Source organism: Gadus morhua, chromosome 16, assembly GCF_902167405.1.
Source record: "Gadus morhua chromosome 16, gadMor3.0, whole genome shotgun sequence".
NCBI lineage: Eukaryota > Metazoa > Chordata > Actinopteri > Gadiformes > Gadidae > Gadus > Gadus morhua.
In genome coordinates, this window is record NC_044063.1 from 25,169,111 (window position 1) to 25,189,159 (window position 20,049).

Here is a 20,049-nt window from a genome sequence, read left to right on the forward strand (position 1 = left end):
AAGATTTTAAAGCTATTTATTTAGACAGCCAACATTTGCATTGCTGAGTATGTATTGTTAAGGATGTATTATTTGCCTTGAATGTAACGTATTATTAAAAAGGTTGTTCAATTATGTGCTTCTCCTTACTTCAAATGACAGCATTGGCAAACAGGGACAATAACAGCAGACTCAATTTAAAGACATACATTTGAAACGTGCCAATTCATGATTAACATTAACATACCAGTAAGTGTTTAGTTGAATTAAAGAATGTGCAGGTTAAAAGTAAATCTTTATGTGCTAGAACCATCTTCGCGCACCAACATTGTACATATGTGAACGGTATACATGGATTCAGTTCCTTCCCCATAGTCTCTTCATGTTTCATCCATCACTTTATTCTTGAACTTACACTTTTCACCAACCCTACCTGAACATCTCTTGCAGCTGCTGGTATTTTGCATCTTGGGACGATAACTTGGTTTAAAGATAAGTTCTTGGTTTACGAAAGAAATGGACTCAATGTTATTATTTTAAAACCATTCGTTTATCACAGTCAATAATTAAACTGTACCAATTAAATTGCACGATACAAAAGCATGAAAAAATTAAACATTAAAATAGATAATGCCTCTTTAAAAAGCTAACATTTCTCCATAAATACATCCTGCAGTGTTTACTTCGCTGCAGTTCCTCATAACAGAATCATAGGTTTGTTATAAAGCACATTAATAATGTCTAAACGTAATTCCGATGAGCATGACGTGGGGCTGAAATAAAACATTCTGTGGTCACTGTTGTGATAAACATTTCCTTTACACTACAACACCCAAGGCAAAGAGTTCTGCGCAGACAGTATGGTGAGGGCCAGCAGCAGGACCCCAGATGAGCACAGTCCTCGTCCGGCTTTACGGTAGCGACAGATAGAGGAGAGAGGGGGGCCGGGAGAGGCCCATGGAAGGCGGTGAACAAGGCGGTGTTTTCATGGCATGTCCGTCCTTGCTTATGTCCCTCCTACAAGCAGCATGTTTTGAAAAAAGAGAAAAAAAAAAAACCTCTATCAATGATTTCAGATTTTACCAGATAACACAAAACCTTTCTATGTTCCAACATTGGTTTTATTGATTGACTACTTGACACATACAAGGATTTAGGGGAAAAAAAGTAGAAATTCTAAATAACCTGGAAAGCTGACAGCTAAAAAAGGGGCCTGTGTGTTAAGGCGAGGGGTTTGTAACTCACCGATGAGTGTATCAGGGGGTAACAGGCTGCAGATCTCCAAGACGACTCTAGATAATGTTGAGAAAAGGCGGCATTAGACGTGACCATGGCTTAGACGTCAGCCGTCCACCGTAGAGGAGGATAAACAGAGGCCCATTGTACCTGTGGTGACGCAATACGCCTCGTCTCTCTAGGTGGGACTGGGCTTCTCTGGAGATTTCTGAAGCTAAGGATTTGAGAGGGAAAAAAATGAAAACTTGTTAAAGTTTAATCTATGAGATAAACACACTTACATACACACCCACTAATCTGCAGGGTGAGAGGATAAGGTTAAGCTCTGTGCTTTCAATAGAAAAACTGTCCACGAATGCCTTTGTGAGATTTCAGCCATTTTATTTGTAAAAACACTTTTAAAAAGGTCCATCCGTCTTCTTTGGTCACAATTAAGCCCTGTAATCCTGCATTTTAAGTAAAAAAAAAAAAGAGACTAAAAACAGTCGCCCAAATTTGACAGATTTCTCTTGAAAGCAGTTAGTCATGTTGTTAAGTGAATCATGGAATTTAGCCTGTAGATGACAGGAAACTCAGGAAACTATGCTACTATGTGACCTAGTGATAATCAATCATTAAGACAAGATCCAGGAACTACACAATATGGCAATTTCTTTGCTAACGCATCTGTAGTATATATTAAAAAAAATCGACAGCATAGCATAGTGCCCTGAGAAAGAAAAAAAAATGGATTAATAGAAGATGTAAAGACATTGAGAATACACACACACACACACACACACACACACAAACACACACACGCACACACGCACACACAAACACACACTGTTACGCGCTTCCCCTTTTTGCTTATTCCTCCTGCTCTATTCTCTTCTGTCTCTCAGGTGTTCCTGATTCGGGGGTGGAGCTGCTACTACTACTGCTACTTAAGGCGTGGCCTGTGTTCCCGCACGGGTCTCTCTCTCACCATTGGCATTGTCACGCTGTCCTGAGCTGTTCGGATCTCTGTTAGAATAGGTATTTTTCGTGTTTTCTGTGGTTAGCAGAGTCTGGGAATTGTAGGGTAGGAGGAGGTAAAGTCCTGGTTTCGACGGCCCAATGCGCGGCTGGCACAGGCTTCCTCCACCCCTTTTGTTTTTTGGTTAATCCGGCCTCCCGTTGTTGGGAGTTTGGGAACGACTTTCGTTTAATAAAGAGACATTATTATTTAAACTTTAATTCTGGTTTCTGTGTTTTCCTATCATGTTACTGGCCGCCGAACCGCGAGCCATGTTTTAAAGGGTGGCCGTAACACACACACACACACACACACACACACACACACACACACACACACACCACTGAGTGCAGAACACCCTTACGACCAGCAGATGGTGACAGTGGTCTTTTGCAAAGCGTTGGGAAATGGAAAGTCTCAAACAGATGGAGACCTCAGCGGCAATAAGAAGAGACAACAGATATGCTTCCACGAAAGACAAGCTGGTGTCCCAAAACAGGAAACAATGGCCAAACGCAAGATAAGGAAAGGCAAAATTAGAGGCTAAAAAGTGAGGTCTAAAGAAACATAAGCAAAGACGACAAAAATAACTCTAAATAACTCTAAGCAGATGACATTTTGCGGTCTGATCTTCTAATTTGCTGCACATGGAGTAACTTAATCAGAAAAGCCATGAATCATAAATAAATGAAAACTGTATAAAAGGATCAGAACAACAGGCAGAATGCGCACTGTACCTGTGACTGTTCTTTTAGAAAATCTGGGAGCTGAAATTCTCCTTTAAAGACCTGGAAAAACAAAAGGGCCAGGTGTTTAGAGGCTATGAACAACATACTTCGGACCTCCCTCTTAGGCAGCTAGATCAGGACCGAGGGAACCAGACATGATTCAGACACATTCGTTACACTCTGCTCCAGTCATCCTATCAGCATCCACAACGGAAATGACACGTGGTCATGATGGGATACCAAGTGGGGCCAGGTTCATCAGATTTTCCACTATCTCAAGGGGTCCCTGTTGTAGTGCGTGTGTGTGTGCATGAGTGCATAATGTTAAACTCAAAGCATACAGAGCGTGATTTTCACATCATTTGTGGCACCACCCTCACAACAACAACAACTAGAACCATATTGACCCAACATTCTGATGTAGAGGGGTATTTTTTTCCCCCACTCGTTCCAAATAGTAGGGCTAATTCTAACACATTATGATTGGTGTGCTTCGGTCTTTGGATGAGTGGGTTGTAGGGTGGGATGGATCGTGTGGAGAAAGGGTTGGAGAGGGGGATTTCTACTGGCTGCTTTTCTGGAGAGCTGCCAGCATATCAGCATGTAGCAGGAGGTGTGTTCATGGTTAAAAAATACATTTCCGGCAGGCAGGGAGGGAGAGGGGGAGAGAGAGACAGGGAGGGAGAGAGAGAGGGAGAGAGAGTCAGATAGGGAGAGTGAGTGAGTGAGTGAGTGAGTGAGTGAGTGTTGCATGGATGAGACGCATGGATAGTGACAGAGAGTAATATTGATTGTGGAAGAGACAATGGACTATGGCATATTTATTTCTTAGCAAACAGCGGTCATGAATCCTTTTCTGCATTTGTTTCGTATCCAAGAAACGTTAATGTTTTTTATGGTTGCCAATGTTTAACTTCCCTCAACTGCCTTCTGGCACAATGAAAATGAAATGAAGAATGAGGGAACCTTTGGAAACAATGGAGGGTGGCGTCGGCAGTCCTACCCTCATCACCCCTCTCTTTCCTAAGCCCTATCTATCCATGCGCGCGTACGTGGATCCATTTCCTCACAACTAGGGCCTCAGTGGCTTGCTAAAAGATCAAGGGATAACAGTGTCCTTTCCTGGAGCCTGCATGGGCCATGCAGATGGGGAGCGGAAGTTGGCGGTCTGATATCAATATCCCTGGTTGGGTCAAACAGACAATATCAGGTTTCCGTATACTGAATGGGGTGCGTGAACGTGATTTTAAGAAGTTAAATTAGGTAAAACTCTTTAATTCCGTGTCTGTATGCATGCATGCTTGTGTGACCTGCTTAAGCTTCAGTCTTGCCAGGATCCTGATTAACTAAAGCCAAGTAGAGCAAGAGAGAGAGCACAAGACAGCGAGAGGAGAGCATGTTTCTGATTTCCTCTTGGGGGCCATTTTGTATGCCTTCGTCATTTCTCAGAAGAAGCAAGACTGTGTTCATAACTTTCCCCCGAACCCTTTTCTGAGTGGAAACAACAGCAAGAGGCAGAGACAGGGGGAACTGCAGCAATGAGACCTTGCAGCTGCGGAGTGTTATTTTGAGGTATAATAAAGGAAACATATTATGGCGAGTAAGTAAGCATAGTATTTGAGTTCCCGAAAACTTGTATTTGAAGCCGGTTGCTTCAAGGAATTCCCCTCTGTTTCAGTCCCTTCAGAATGCGCTGTTTCTGGTGTCTGTAGCTTTAATGCAAATGAGCTGCTGCCCATTGACCAATGAGCTGTCAGACTGAACCACAGCATGGAGGAGAAGGGATTGTTTCCGTTTGCGGACACCTGGGGCCGTATTCACAAAGGATCTTAGGGCTAAAAGTAGGTCCTAACTGGCGAATTTAGGAGTAACTCCTAAAAATAATGGGCGTGTCACTCTTAAATTTAGGACTCCTAACTTTTTTCACTAAGAGCAATTCACAAAGTATTTTAGGACTAAAAGTAGCACCTAAGTCTAGGAGAGCTTAAAAGTCCTCAAGAGGACTCCTAACTCAGTAAGACCTATTCACAAAGAATCGTAAAATGCCTGCGAGACGAAATGTTAGGGTATTCAACTTATTGTGGAGTTAATGCGCAATGCAATAACATCCCCGACTAACAGGAATAATCAGATTAGTCCCGAAATAAAATGTTTGGCCACACTACGTTATTTAGCAACAGGGGAAATGCAACTTTGCAATGCCGACGATTTAAAATTATTGCAACCATCAGTCAGCCGTGCCATAAACTTTCCTTTGGACATTCAACAATTACACAGGATCAAAGCCAACTTCATGGCAATTGCAGGTATGCCCGTTGTGGTCGGTGCTACTGACGGGACGCACATAAAAATAATTGCGCCATCAAAAGACGAGGACGTGTTCGTCAATAGGAAGAAAGTGCATTCCATCAACACGCAGGTTGTTTTTGATGCAAATTTTAACATAGCCAACTGGATGTTGTTGCAAAGTGGCCTGGATCTTCAGCTACCCATGATTCGCGCATTTTAATGGTGAGCGGTCTGAGGCAGCTTTTTGGGGTTGGGTTATGTTGCGCAGAGGTTGCCAAAAATGCAAACATGTTATATGCAATCTAATAACTGCATAAAGACTTGGGTTATGTTGCGCAGAGGTTGCCAAAAATGCAAACATGTTATATGCAATCTAACAACTGCATATAGACTTATGGCATGTAAAAGAGTGACAGTATTGCGAAGTGAATAAAAAAAAAAAAAAAAAAAAAAAAAATTAAATAAATAAATAATCTTTCTCTGCGGACCGGTACCAAATGACCCACGGACCGGTACCGGTCCGCGGACCGGGGGTTGGGGACCGCTGCGCTAGAGCACACAAACATGCACGAAATGTTGTGGAGAGAGGATCGGGCAGATGAAACGTCGGTTTCATGTCCTCCATAGCGAAATACGCCTCACCCCAGAGAGGGCAAGCACAGTAATCACTGTATGTGCCATTCTACACAACCTCTGCAAGCGGAGGAACATTCCACAGCCAGACGATGATGATGATGATGATGATGATGATGATGATGGCGATCAACATGACAATGAATTTGGCCGTGTGGAACCGAGTGGACAGGCATATAGGGATCACTTTGAAGACACATTTTAGGTAAACACCTTGGCAATCAGTCAACAGTTGGGTAGTTCATAACATTTATTTTCTTTTAAATTTTACGTATTTTTATTGTTTTCTTTCTCTCTCTCTTGAACGTGCAGGCTACAACGTCATTATCGTGGTCTGCACAAAATTGTCATCATGCGTGTATTCTGCTAACTTCACTATAACTACTTAATAGGAATTCATTTCTAGCCTAGGCTATTTCCTTGTTTTTCGGTGATTCAGTGGGCTCGTCTGAACAACCAATCACCGAACTGACCGCCTCTAAACTCGTGCACGCGAATTGACGTATTCCATAGCAACGGCGCGTCACTCTTAGTTCACTCTTTGTGATTTATCCTTAGTAAGAGTAGGTCTCAGCGGCTTTGTGAATAACTTTTAAGAAAAAACTCCTACGTAAAATGTTTTAGCGCGAGTTAGGAGCACTCCTAGCGGTAAGATAAAATGCTTTGTGAATACGGCCCTCTATATCTATATAATATAATAATAATAATATTATATATGGGTATTTATATAATATTATATCTAATATCATGGCCAAAACCTATGTGCGCCTCGGATGACATTATGAATCATAAAGACTGCGTCTGACGTCAACAAGTAAAGACTCGCAGAGGGGGATAACTCGGCCGAAGCTTCAGCGGCAGTCCGGCCGCCGTCAAAGCGGTCTGGCCGGCAGTCCTGCAGCTCCAGCGATGTACTCCGGGAGCTGAACTGCTGCTGAAGCATTTCGGCTGCTCCGGCGGGTGTCCTCCGGGAGCTGAAAAGTCCGGCGGGGGTAGCTCGGCGGCAGTCCAGCAGTAGGGCTGGGTATCGTGGCCAATTTCCTAAAATCGATTCGATTTCGATTCATAGGGTTCTGAATTGATTAATCACGATTCGATCTGCTCTTTAATAATGAAAATGGCTCAACTGTGTTACAAAATACAAATGTACTTTATTTTTTTCTCTTCACCATAAACAACAGGTTTTAAATGCAAACTTGTAAATTGGACAGTTTAAACATGAGCCGTAAGCAAAACTGTCTCAAGTCTCAAAAGTGCAATTTTGAAAAGGAATTGCAAGTGAAAGTGTACTTGAACTACAACATTCCATGACTGCAAATTGCATTAAGGCATTGCTTATTAAAGTGCAACAATAATAATAATGGTAACAAAAAAAATAAATAAAATAAAATAAAAAATCGAACTCATGCCCTACGAATCGAAATTGCAAAATTTAAATGAAATCGATTTATTTACCCAGCCCTATCCGGCAGCGCAGCTCAGCCCTATCCGGCAACTCAGAGTGCAACCCCTTTCTTCTCCATGTCCCATCCTCCTGACTGCCGCCAAAGCTTCGGCGGCAATCCGGCAGCTCCGGCGGTGCCGCAGGCAGAGAAAGGGATTGTACTCCCGGAGCTGAGCTGCCACCGAGTTCCCCCCGCCGGAGCTGCTCGTCCGCTGGTCCACAAAATCTTAGCAATGCTCTTATTGCAAAGAACTGACACTCGTTCTTTTGGTACCTGTAGGCGGGGTACTTTCAGAAATCCATATCTCACCCAAAAAAATCATGTACAGATTTTTTTCAAAGTTTGTATGCGTGTGGGAGCACCAGACACCCAAAACAACAACCCAAATCCCAGGAAAAGTGTTGTTTTCATAATATGTCCCCTTTAACAGTAATTCAACGCTATGGGGGTTATTTGTGTGAATAGAAGCGAGTATCGAAATGCTGGTAAATGCGTTTCCTTATGTATGAACAATGCTTTAAAGAGCCCATGCCATTAAAATCACATTTTTCCTGTTGTTTGTTAAATAACATAGGTCTGAATAAGTTTGTGAGCTGTGGTAAGTTTGAAATCTATGCAGTGTGTCTGCTGAATGCAATAGGCAATGAAAGGAAAAAGGCAGAAGAAATGAGCCAATCTGGATAAGGTGACACTGTGACGTAGCGTTGTCAAACTATTATTCATGGCCCTGCCCACTTGGTTGGTTCGTAACCACCCACAAGAATTCTGAAGGAGTCGTGATTGAGCTAGTGCTAAATGCTAATACGTGTATGGTAGTTGCTTAGTTCATAGTAACAGGCTAGTTACAGAATTTTGAATGCAATGGCAGAACGACATCGAAGTACATGAACTGCGACAGTTGGAAGTGGAAGAACCAGAGACGTCGGAGAACCCGACGAAGTCCTTTGTGATTCATTATATCGTCTGGACGTGCACACAGCTTTTGGCCGTGATAATATGTATTATTTGATATAGATATATATGTATTATATGATATTATTTAGATATAGAGCTCCAGGACTGTAACGCAAGTGTTGTACACTTCCTTGTTATTTGGATAACCGTTCTGCTGTTGGTGTGATGGCGCATAACACGTCGGACTCTCGTCTCTGGTATTTCTACAACGAGACTCGTAGTGGGGGTTATCTCAGCCATGGTTGAGAATGAATTGGGGGAAAGGAACATTGGCTTTGACTCCCTGAAGTAGGCATGAACCACAACATGGAGGAGAAAGGGATTGTTGACCGCGGTCGTCTCCCGCCGGAGCCTCGCTGCCGATGGACCACCGCTTCAGGAGGCGGTGATTAGCGCTGACCGCTGCCGAGGCGGCGGGAAGCAGGGCTCAAGCGGGATACATTCGCGGCCAACAATCCCCTTCTCCTCCATGTCGTGGTTCATGTACTTCAGGGAGTCAAAGCCAAAGTTCCTTTCCCCCAATTCATTCTCAACCATGGCTGAGATAACCCCCACTACGAGTCTTGTTGTAGAAATACCAGAGACGAGAGTCCGACGTGTTGTTTAGATCCTAATAACAACTCCAGCAGCGTTACAGTCCTGGGGCTCTACATCTAAATAATATCATATAATACATAGATATCTATATCAAATAATACATATTATCACGGCCAAAACCTGTGTGCAGACGATATAATGAATCGCAAAGGACTTCGTCGGGTTCTCCGACGTCTCTGGTTCTTCCACTTCCACATCAATCTGAAGAAGACGCGGTCGTTTTATCGTCTGGAGGCTCACACAGCTTTTGGCCATGATAATATATATTATGATATAGATATCTATGTATAAAATGGGTTTCTAAGAGCCATTGCGATACATCCACCGTAAACAGAGCGCATGGTACCGTGGCTACAAGCTGCTCAGGGCCAGGTGATAATATATATTATAGATTATATGATATAGATATGTATAATATGGGTTTATAAGAGCCATTGCGATACATCCACCGTAAACAGCGCATGCAGGGCCAGGTGATAATATACATCATATATTATATTATATTATATAGATATCTATGTATAATATGGGTTTCTACGAGCCATTGCGATACATCCACCGTCAACAGAGCGGCGAGCGCATGGTACTGTGGCTACAAGCTGCTCAGGGCCACACCCCCACCCCCCTCCTTGACCTGCCTTGACACGCCCACCGTAACCAGAGCGCATTGTACTGTGGCTACAAGCTGCTCAGGGCCACACCCCCACCCCCCTCCTTGACCTGCCTTGACACGCCCACCGAAACAGCGCGTTTGGGGGAAGCTCAATGTGCGACTGGTTTGGAGTGGCTGTAACTCTGCACCACGGCTGAATTTCGGGGACGTCTTTGAATACTGTGTTTGTAGCCAACTAATACCTATATTAAAGCATCCATAAATAGCATGGCATGGGATCTTTAAGATTAACGGCACAAGCTCACACAACGAAGGAGGCACTGGCATCTGACGCTTTGTTGTCCAACCCTTCGAGATATTCTCAAAGTTCACAAGGTGTTAACCTATTCCTTGCAGACTTTGGTGTGTAAACACATGCAGGACGGAAATGTAAACCACTGTGAAACGTGAAGCTTTTCGTACAGTGGATCGGGCGGCTTAGCGGATCATGTAGAGAGTGACACAGCTTTTTAAATCGAAGTATGGACAAAAATTACAAATTGGAAAGACCCTCCATGGTTTCCAATTGCAGTGATTCCGGCACGTTATCTTGCCATATCCTGAAAATTACAACCAAGGATTTTATAGAAATTGACTGTGTGAATGGTAGCAGTCACCACCCAAGATGGTACGGGGTGTATTCTGAACAACAGAACTGATACCTTTACCAGCTAACATAATCCAGTGTGAAACCAATGTGTCACCAGTATTTCCATTGTGTCATAGCTTCCTCCATGTGTCCCTTCTCTCAGAGGAGTTGCCCAAACTAGCATGTGATCACCATGGTGACAATATGGTGGTATCAGGTTTTTCTTCAAGAAAGATGAGCACTAAAGCCCCTCGTCGTCTCTCCCAAGGTCTAGAGGAGAGATCTGGACTGGGATGTATGACTTGATGGATTCACCAAATTGTGAAACTTACACACGTCATCACCATGTGTCCTGCCTCTGATAATTGTAATTATTCAACTAATTTTTGCATTTGGTTAAAGTGCGCTTATTATTTTGGTCCCTTCCCTGCATTTTTCCAGTATAGAACCACTTTAGTACAGACAACGACGCTGGCACCGTGCCTCCGTCTAGTCAAGGCGGATCTGTTTTTGGCACTAAACCTAGCAAATCCTATGAGTCAAACATTCTCTGCTGAGCGGGCCAAAATGGCAGCCATACCACCGCAAAGCATTTGGAAAAAGTGACAACGTTTGGGCGAGGTTGTTTTAGCTGTAGGGTTGTCTCGTGCCATCCTACCAGTCAGTACATTCCACTAGGTGTTCCCTCAGAACAGAAAAAGGTTATCCACTTCATGTTCATACAGAAAGAGAAACCAAAAAGACATTTGATGGGAAAACAAAGTTGAGATTGCACAATCAGGTTTGCTGACAGATAATAAAGTTCAGATTGTGCCCGTCTTCATGGCAGGGAAAAGCGTTGATTTGTAGCTTGTAATCTCCTTATGCCCCATTACATTGCCTTGGGGCGCGCGCACACTCACACACAGATGGCCAACATCCCCAGCTAACCATAAACGTTTCACATTCAAAGCTAAATCCACCATATTGAGAACATTTGGATAAAATATTTGGATATAATTGAACATTCAAATACTTTGGATGTTGGATTTAAACATGTTATGTGTTATGTATGTAACCCCAGGAACGTATGAATAAACTCAGGAAATAGCTCATTAAATATTGCACTGTTAACCTTCTCATGTTATTTTTAGTGCTTAATGCAGGATTAGCATATTAATACATGGTTTTGAATAGAAATAGGCAGTGGGCATCAGTGCAATCTTTCTTGCTTGACCCCGGCCATTATGTATCAGCTTACGGGACTGTGATGGTGGTAAAGGCAGTGGCGACCGGCATTAAAAGATTACGGTCCTTAGGGAAGGAAGTCCATTAGGAGTCAATAAGGGGAATCAGCCCATCTGCAACATCTGGTGCGGTGGCTGTTTGAGGGGACCGCAGTGCGCTAAGCTACAAGCAACACAGGCCTTCCAACCAAGGAATCCCCGTTGGTGACCTGGATTTATCTTAACCTGAATACAGTGTTACGGTTCAAAAGCTACAAACACCCACTTGCAGCTGGGTCCACACCCTGACCAAAGCTACTATTTTGGGCCACCATTGGCTTAGCAATGGCCTGAACTGACCTATAACTGTGGGCTTACTTGCATCCACCAGCCTCGCAGAGCACTACATCTATGTATCCAGTCAAAGAACATGAGTCCAATAAGTATCATAATCAGCAAAGCAATGATGATCATAACAGGCATGGGCTCAGAGATCAATACCAGATGATTAGCCGACACCTCGCAAGGACGTGCTAGCATCAACATCCCAGGTTGAAGCCCAGCCATGTTATCAAGAGACACCCAACACCTCCCACATATGGCTACTCATATCTCCCGCATCTATTATTTATTTATTTTATTGTTGCTACGAGAGACACCAAGGATGTATTGATCGCCAATATCCATTTCTCACCCGGGATTTGGAACAACTGCAAAAGCCACTTAAAGAAAAATTGATTGCGGCTTTTGGAGCCGGTCCAGAAGCCCTGGGCTACAGGGTTGAGCCCCATCAACCATTTTGTGGACGCGTTGTTTGCCAGGGAGGGACGCCGCCCAGTAGCCCTGGGCTACTGGGTTGAGCCCCATCAACCATTTTGTGGACCCGTTGACTACGACTTTCCGATCAGAGAATCTCCACTGCAAGGAAGACCTTAACACAAGACTTACTGAGAAGTATTGTTTAAAACAACAAAGATGTACGGCCAAAATATGGAAAGTGTGAAAGAGCAAGATTTGGTTCCTCCACTCACTATAAAAAGCTAGCTTTGGATAATAATGATATTTTATTTCATTATTATCCCCCCCCCCCCCCCCCACACGCCAGACATCATGGAGACAAAAAATGTCAGCTCTGACTGAAAAGAACACACGCATACACACACGCGTACACACACAGCGTACCCCCCCCCCCCCCCCCCCCCATGTCATCTATGGATTATTCTTGAAAAAATTGCCATACTAGAATCAACAAAAGGGGTTGGGGGAGATTGGATAAGCCACACTCAACCAGAGCACCAAGGCAGACTGCTTCTAAGGATTACCTCTTATCCGGATGGGTCTAAACCTTAAGAACTGTAAACAAGCAGGATGAGAGGGCAGTAAATGAGATACTCTAGTCTCGCCCTCTCTCTCTCTAAATATTTAACCTTATGATCACGCACAGCGGCCCAACCATACTCTGCACGCCGTTGGTTCAGAGTGGCTGCCCAGACAGGGGAGGCGGTTGGGTAAGGAACATGCGTGCGTCGGGGGAAAGTGTGCTGGGCGGCTCCAGAGAGCGTTTCTCCATATGTGGTGCAGCCATGGTAAGGGTTAGTGGTTTCCTTTGAATGCAGTGCAACACTTGGGAGCCAGAAGCTGGGGTCTGCTGACCAGACCCAGGTTCCGATGGTTTACACAGATGGCCCGTGCATGTACAGCATTGTACACTGGCTTTGGAGTGGGGACTTGGAAGAGTTCAGTGATCCACAGTATGGTGCCATGCCGAAAGGAAAAATTATGGCAGATATTTAGTTATTTGAAAGTTAAAAATTCGACCTTAAATGCCACTTTTAGCTGTCAGTGATTTAGCGGATAGCATCCATGAGCAGGTAGGGGTTAGACCTATCGCATGAGGATGCACACTGCTGTGTTGTGGATGGCCACTGAGGATGGAACACAGCTGGGATTCGCACGCCGTCGCCCTTTCTAGCCAGACCTAGTGACTTCCATGGCTCAGCTTGAGCTCAATAGCACTAAAACATGATACACACGCACGCTGCCCTCATGGTCTCTGTACGTAAGCTCACCGAAAAATAAATATGCTCTGGTTCCACTCCAGGCATTTTATAGTGATGTAGATGTTTGTGTAATCACTTTGCAAACAGAATGAGGCCCATAGAGAATCTTACCCAGTCCTTCTTTAAATCCAAGTATAATGCATTTGATATTAGAGCCTAGCAGATTTCAAGAGAGGCAGCTAGTTTGCGCTCTACCAACTCATTTCCCCATGCATATGTTTATTGACAACCCTACCTTGTGCCGGCTTCTATTGCACATGGTGCCATTGTCAAAACCAACTGCAATATCCAATACAATAAATATAATAAAATATAAGTATAATACAATATAACCTTAAATCCAATATATCTAGCTCATTTATAATGATTTATTGAGATAATACAGCATTTATTGCGTTGCTTGCTTGATCCGTCTGCTCATTGGGCGCCATTACATGTGCCACCAAGACGGGGCCAGGAGAAGCAGAGGGCAGGGGGGACGGGGGAGGCAGGGGGAGGGAGGGCTATAATCTACTTGTTCTGCTGAGTGAGTGGGTCCCCCGAGTCTGTCTGCCACGCCAGGCGCTGTCTGAGGGACCATAGGGTGGAGGCTGAAGGGCACTCCAGTAAAAGCCCTTGGCGTCTCCTTCAGGCAGAACGGGGACGTCTCGCACTCTCCTTCCCTCCCTCCCTCTCTCTCTAACAGATAGAGAAGCATGCAATGTTGCCTTGGTTGCTGCGGCAACACATTCCACAGAAACACACGAGCAAGGGAGAACAAACTTTGCACCTCAGATTCTCCCTGCATATGCGCGCACACACACACACACACACACACACACACACACACACACACACACACACACACACACACACACACACACACACACACACACACACACACACACACACACACACACACACACACACACACACAAAAAACGTGGACGCCCATGATTTCATATCACCCAAGTTGTATGATTATGTTGCTTGTACACATGCTGCTCCAGGCTATACAAGCTACGAAACATATTTCATTAATGCCACATGATGAAAGTGGATAACCATCGTTATTGTTGAATGCTCATGAAGCCACAAACAAAAACATTTGACATTCGTAGCACGACTTATAAAAGACCATGGACCCTTTCATTTCCTCATGTGTAGCGGTGACTTCAAAACACCCCAGTTCTGCCACACATTTCTAATCAGCATCGGACGGACAACAGATGATGGCCCCCTCCGAGAAAACACACAAACACAAACACGACAATAGGACACGCATCCGCACAGAAAGCAAACACTGATAATGAGTGCAGTCGAGATGTGCAAGCACGGAGAGTGGTCTGTACGCATGTGTACAACATTAGCGCGTTGTGTGGGTGAGGAATGAGGATGTGTCAACGCAACGGGAAGTACTGCAGACCAAAAAAAAACTACATGTGCACATTTATTGGCCACACACACACACACACACACACACACACACACACACACACACACACACACACACACACACACACACACACACACACACACACACACACACACACACACACACAGTGAAGCCCGAGAGGCAGCACATTGAGGTACTCAATACCCTCTCCTCTCTCTCCCTTTCCTTCTCTGCCTCACTCCCTCCACGGCTCTGTAGCTGTCCGTTCCAGGAGTCAGAGACAACTAATCTTTCATGGACGCCAGCCATTTAACACAAACATGCTGTAGGAACAAGAACTTGAAAGAGTGCATAGCGTCATAGAATTGACTTGCCAATAGTAGGCTGCTCTAGCCAGGATTTGTTTGGCAAGTGTCGGCATTACCCAGAATTCCTAGGGGCAATACAACTCAGCAGCAGCCATATGAAATACATTTTAACGTTGAATTTGTAGATATGCGCCACATATGGTTATTTCCACCCAAAACCACCGAAAAAAACACGTTTGACTTTGAAGGCAAGCTTAAATGGAAACATTTTGAACAAATGTATTTAAATGTAAAACATACTGTCCATTTTGCACGCCATTGCATTTTCACTGAGTGCCAGCAGTTTGGCAAAAAGTGTGCAGAAGCCCCAGGAACTAGTAGTGTGAAAAAAGGGAAAAGATGAAAGTACACAAGAAACAGTACAATCATGTGTAGATGTATGAAACTCAAGGTCCTGGGGCAGGGGGGGCAAGATCACCTGATAGCCCCGCTTGAGAAAAAGGATTAAATAAAACATTATCTCTCGCCTAAAAATAGACACCGCCTTCACCATCGCTCAGAGAATGGGCTGACATGTGGCAAGGACGTGGCTGCGGGAACAGACTGCATGCACGGAAATCAATGGCTTCTTGGCTTTAATCACCCTTCTGGGTCTGCAACTGCTCAGATCTTGAGAGGGGGCTCAAAGATCGGGGTAGCGTGATGCCTAGGAGGCGACGAAAGCGGTGTTCTAGTGTACATCTCAATGTTTTGTTACCCCTGTACTCACCCTTCGTGTGTTGTCCAGGACCTTTTGGTCGGGTCGTCCATAGTTGGGGGGGTTGGCATGGGGGTCGTAGCCCAGTCGGGCTAGCATGGGGGCAATGGCCGGCATGTCCCGCAGCACGTCCGTGGGCATCTTTCCCACCCACTTGGACAGGGCCTCCACGTTGACCGGCTTGATCACCTGGTCTGTGGACCTCTCCACCCTGCGTGGGCAAGAACAACACGCAACCAAAACTTTAGGGTTCAAGAGGGGTGTTTCATTGTAAGTGAAAAGGGCTTCCTCTTATACTTGATTTAGTAGGTTGATCCTCATCCAGACGCTTAAACACTGATTGATGTGGTCAATGAAGTAGGACAATATAGTAAAGAATTAAGATGTGATGAAATATAATGCATGTAGAAACATGCATGACATGGCAAACTATCTCACACCAAACATCAATTGAAAAACGCCTTCCTACATTACCATCATAGCATAACAGCAGAACAAAAAGTTTATTATACTGTGTGTCTTGTACCGAATCAAATTATGAAAACAAGCTCCAGACCGCTTAGCTGCTCGTAGCTCTAATTGGACCCTAATAGGATCATGCACAATTAAAGATGGCCTGCCTGGCAGCCTCTTCCCCAAAGGCAGTGGATAAACCCCCCTCCCGACATCACTTCCTTCTTTATGTTTTTCTAATGTTTTTGAGCAGTTCCTTGCTTCCAGTTTAAATCAAAGCAAATGGGGTGGCTCACTGGGTAGAGCACGTACCACCACTAAGGCTCAGCCCTGATCACAGCGACCTGAGGATTCAGGTCGCTGCGGAACCTTTGGATTCCTCTTTTGCTGCATTACCTCCCCTCTAGCATACTTTCCCTTCTCACTGTATCTTCATGAATAAAGCACAAAAATGCAAAAAATATAATCTTTTAAAAAAGTAAAATACTGAGCTCTTCCCTACCATCAACTATAGGGGCCTGATTTTGCATGATTCTTTTTTTTAGATAAAATGGCTTGAAAACGTAAAAGATTTAGACAAGAAATTAGCCAACATGGATCATTTACTAAGCAGGCGTTTGGATTTGGAAAGTGAAAGGCTACCGCCTTTGTTTTTGGGATAGAGCAAGGTTAACTTATTTCTTATTGGACAAAATTTAGACCCATGATGCCCATGACTAACCACTCCGCTTACTCACAACAGAGTACATTAGACATTATGGAATCGGGCTACAACTAATGGGGGGGCAACACTACTGCTGTTCATTACTGAGAACCAGCCGGTTATAGGTTATGTCTGGGAGGGCCTCTGACCTGAGGCACCTGTATAATAAGCAAAGCTAACAATATTAAAACAGCAGCTTGAATAAAAGAGAAATCATGGACATCCTGATCCATCAATTAGGTGAGTTTCTCTGTACAGGGTCGTTGAACTAGATTGCAGATCTACTAAAGTCTGTCTTTTTCCTTCACCAGATGGCAGAATGCTGTTACTCTCTGAAATAAAAGGCTCCTTTAGGGGAACCATAAAGGCAATCTTAATAAGAACAGACATTTACACAACAGTGTTAACTTTTATTTCAGTCTCTGGGTGGATTTCTCTCAACCAGAGACTGACATGCACTACACAAAGGCATACACACCTCTCCATCCATTTTCCCTGTCCGTATACCCCCACATAGCAATTCACTTCCCGCTAATCCATTTACTTTGCAATTTAATCTTTACACTGCGCAGGAAGAGACTCTCCTGCATGATTAATAGAGCAAACCGACTTCTTCATCTCAGGAGAACAGTGGAAATCGTTTCTAAGAGGTGGGCTGCGATCCAAATATCCACTCGTGTGCTGGTAGAGATGGAGGGAGACCAGCCTGATAAGAACTCATCATGAGTGCCGATACGGAGACAAATATATATGGAGACAAAGCTGGGCAAACGCAGATTAGTTTGAAATGTTTTGATCACCTCCTTGGGCAACTATCGACAATTGCTAACCAATCAAAAATGTAATGTTTACAATTGCATGAAGATTGCATGTTTGTTTTCCTGACAAAAGGTTAGCATGACATGTCAGAGTGTTCAGTGAAATGTCACGGTCAGCATTACACTTTGGAAGACAACAAGCTCCAGTGATTCCCCATGAAAATGTCTTAGTCAAGGTGGTCAAGGTAGTCAAGGAGCGGGGGGGTGGGGGGGGTGTCTCCGTTTCAATCCCATTCAAAAAGCCTTAAGGCACGACCATTGTTGTAACAGTACTACTGATGCATTATTGATCTTTATTTTTTACACCTGATGGAAGTATGTTTTCTTTCCCTACTAGAGTTTTGTACTTTGTTAATGCATAATAAATAAAAAATATTTATTAAAGAAAAAAAAAAAAAAAAGTATATATATATATATATATATATATAGTATCCGTTTAATATACATTGGCAGTCAAGGCGGGGCCCTATTGTTGTTAAGGCGGCCGCCTTAACAACACAGTACTGGGGGAAACACTGAGCTCCAGATGATCACTGCGTGACCGAAGTGAAGGGGTATAAGGATGGAGTAAATTTAAAAAAGGTCCTGGGGCAGAAGACTATTAAGCATCTCAAAGACCTATTCCATGATACGAGAATATGCTTTGAAAAGCATTTATTAAAAAGAAAAAAATAATAATACACCTTGTAAATAAAAAGTACATTCTAGTATAATGTATACATTCAAATGTACACATTTCCTTGGGTACAAAAGTAATGTCTTTTTTGATTGACAGGGTTTTTTTTACTAGATTTTAATTCAGTGCAGGTAATCTGTCCAATTTTGTGCAACAACGTAAATACGTAAAAATGCATAAGTATTGCCGCAGCACAACATAATAAGTAAAATACGCAAGGGATGCATCAACCATAGTAATGGCGATATACTTGGATCCCTTTAACACCAAGTAGAGAAGCCAAAGACACCAGGCCACTGACCCCTGCTCCCGTCTACATTAATCACATCTGCAGTCTCAGGTATGCAAATAACACACGCCCACTTCTTCTCAAGACCTTCAATCCAATTTAATGAAAATAAAAAATTATTCTCCTTCTGGTCACATAACCCTCCCTCTTCAGGGCACTCGCTTTTAATGTACTGTGGCATGTCAATTATTTATGGCTGGGCTCTCCCAACCAAAGTGGACTTTTGTATCGCCCAGGGTTGATGAGACGCAGCGGGATAGCAGAGAGATTGTGATCGTAAACGGGGGAGAGGGAGCTTGTGAGGAACAAACGGGAGGAGGGAAACGGAACGCTGACGGCCCAGTAATGGAGCGGGTCTCCCGGCCAGGCGCTGCGTCTACTAAATCAGGGCAGAGTAATTGATGTTAACGCTACAGGCCGTGGTCTGGGGCACGGCCGGTCACTCGGAGAGATGCTCCACGTAGATAGAGACCTGGGAGTAGAGCAGAACTGGGGAGGGGTGGTGGCGGTAGTTGGAGCAGGTCAATAAGAGGCACTCTTCACTAGGTGTCATGGGGGTTGACTGTTATGGGCTCTGGGCAGAGATGGGGCGCCAGTGGGAGGCCCTGGAGGGACGACGCATGGATTTCCTCCTTCAGGAAATTATATTAGGATCCAGTTAGTGGGTATTGTTGTGGACCACGGCGATAGAAGGGAGAGGCCGTTTTAATAAAACCAATCAGGAAATACAAAGTAACCTTTACCGCTGAATTTCTTTTCAGAAATAGTTCGAGCATTGCTGAATGCAAAAGCCTTATATATGCTTAAACAATGGTTTTCCCTAGAGGTCGTTGCTTTGCTTTCAAACATAATATGGATAATAATCATTAGAAAAAAATAAAGATATACAGAAAAGTACATAAAACAAAGTAGCATCAGATTATCTGCAGCAATAGAAAAATGTATCTTGTCGCATATATACATCTATAAATACCGTACCTAAGAAAATCTAATTGGATTTACCTGCACTACTCTGCTTTTCTCGTCAAAATGGTTCCCCTATATGTCAATAATACTTTGATTACTTCCTTGCATTATTTTATTTTTATTTTTAAACATGAATGACCTTAACACCCAATCTTGAGGCAAAGTTCAAGAGTTCAGTCAGGATGTTTCTGTTGTCGCTGCTTGGCTAACTGTGTTATGGATACATTCATAACAATGGCAATGTCTTTGGTGCTCAGAAAGCTCTGGTTAAGGTCCTAGTGTATTAATATTTTATGAAATCTTATAAAAAGGACATTATATATGGGCAGTGAAAGGGCCT

General features: G+C 43.7%; 1 protein-coding gene across 4 annotated transcripts in view; it reads right to left on the minus strand.

The window, feature by feature from the left end:
* tpst1 (tyrosylprotein sulfotransferase 1) overlaps positions 1 to 20,049 on the minus strand; it is a 32,535-nt gene continuing 12,486 nt past the window's right edge. For 3 of the 4 annotated variants that reach the window (XM_030381902.1, XM_030381903.1, XM_030381901.1), the window contains exons 3-7: positions 15,817 to 16,015; positions 2,950 to 3,000; positions 1,366 to 1,429; positions 1,225 to 1,271; positions 1 to 996 (exon numbers count right to left, since the gene is read on the minus strand). In XM_030381902.1, coding sequence (XP_030237762.1) covers positions 1,394 to 1,429; positions 2,950 to 3,000; positions 15,817 to 16,015 — 286 coding nt within the window. In that variant the 3' untranslated portion in view covers positions 1 to 996; positions 1,225 to 1,271; positions 1,366 to 1,393. The remainder of the gene's footprint in view (positions 997 to 1,224; positions 1,272 to 1,365; positions 1,430 to 2,949; positions 3,001 to 15,816; positions 16,016 to 20,049) is intronic. The other variant, XM_030381904.1, reaches the window with a different exon arrangement.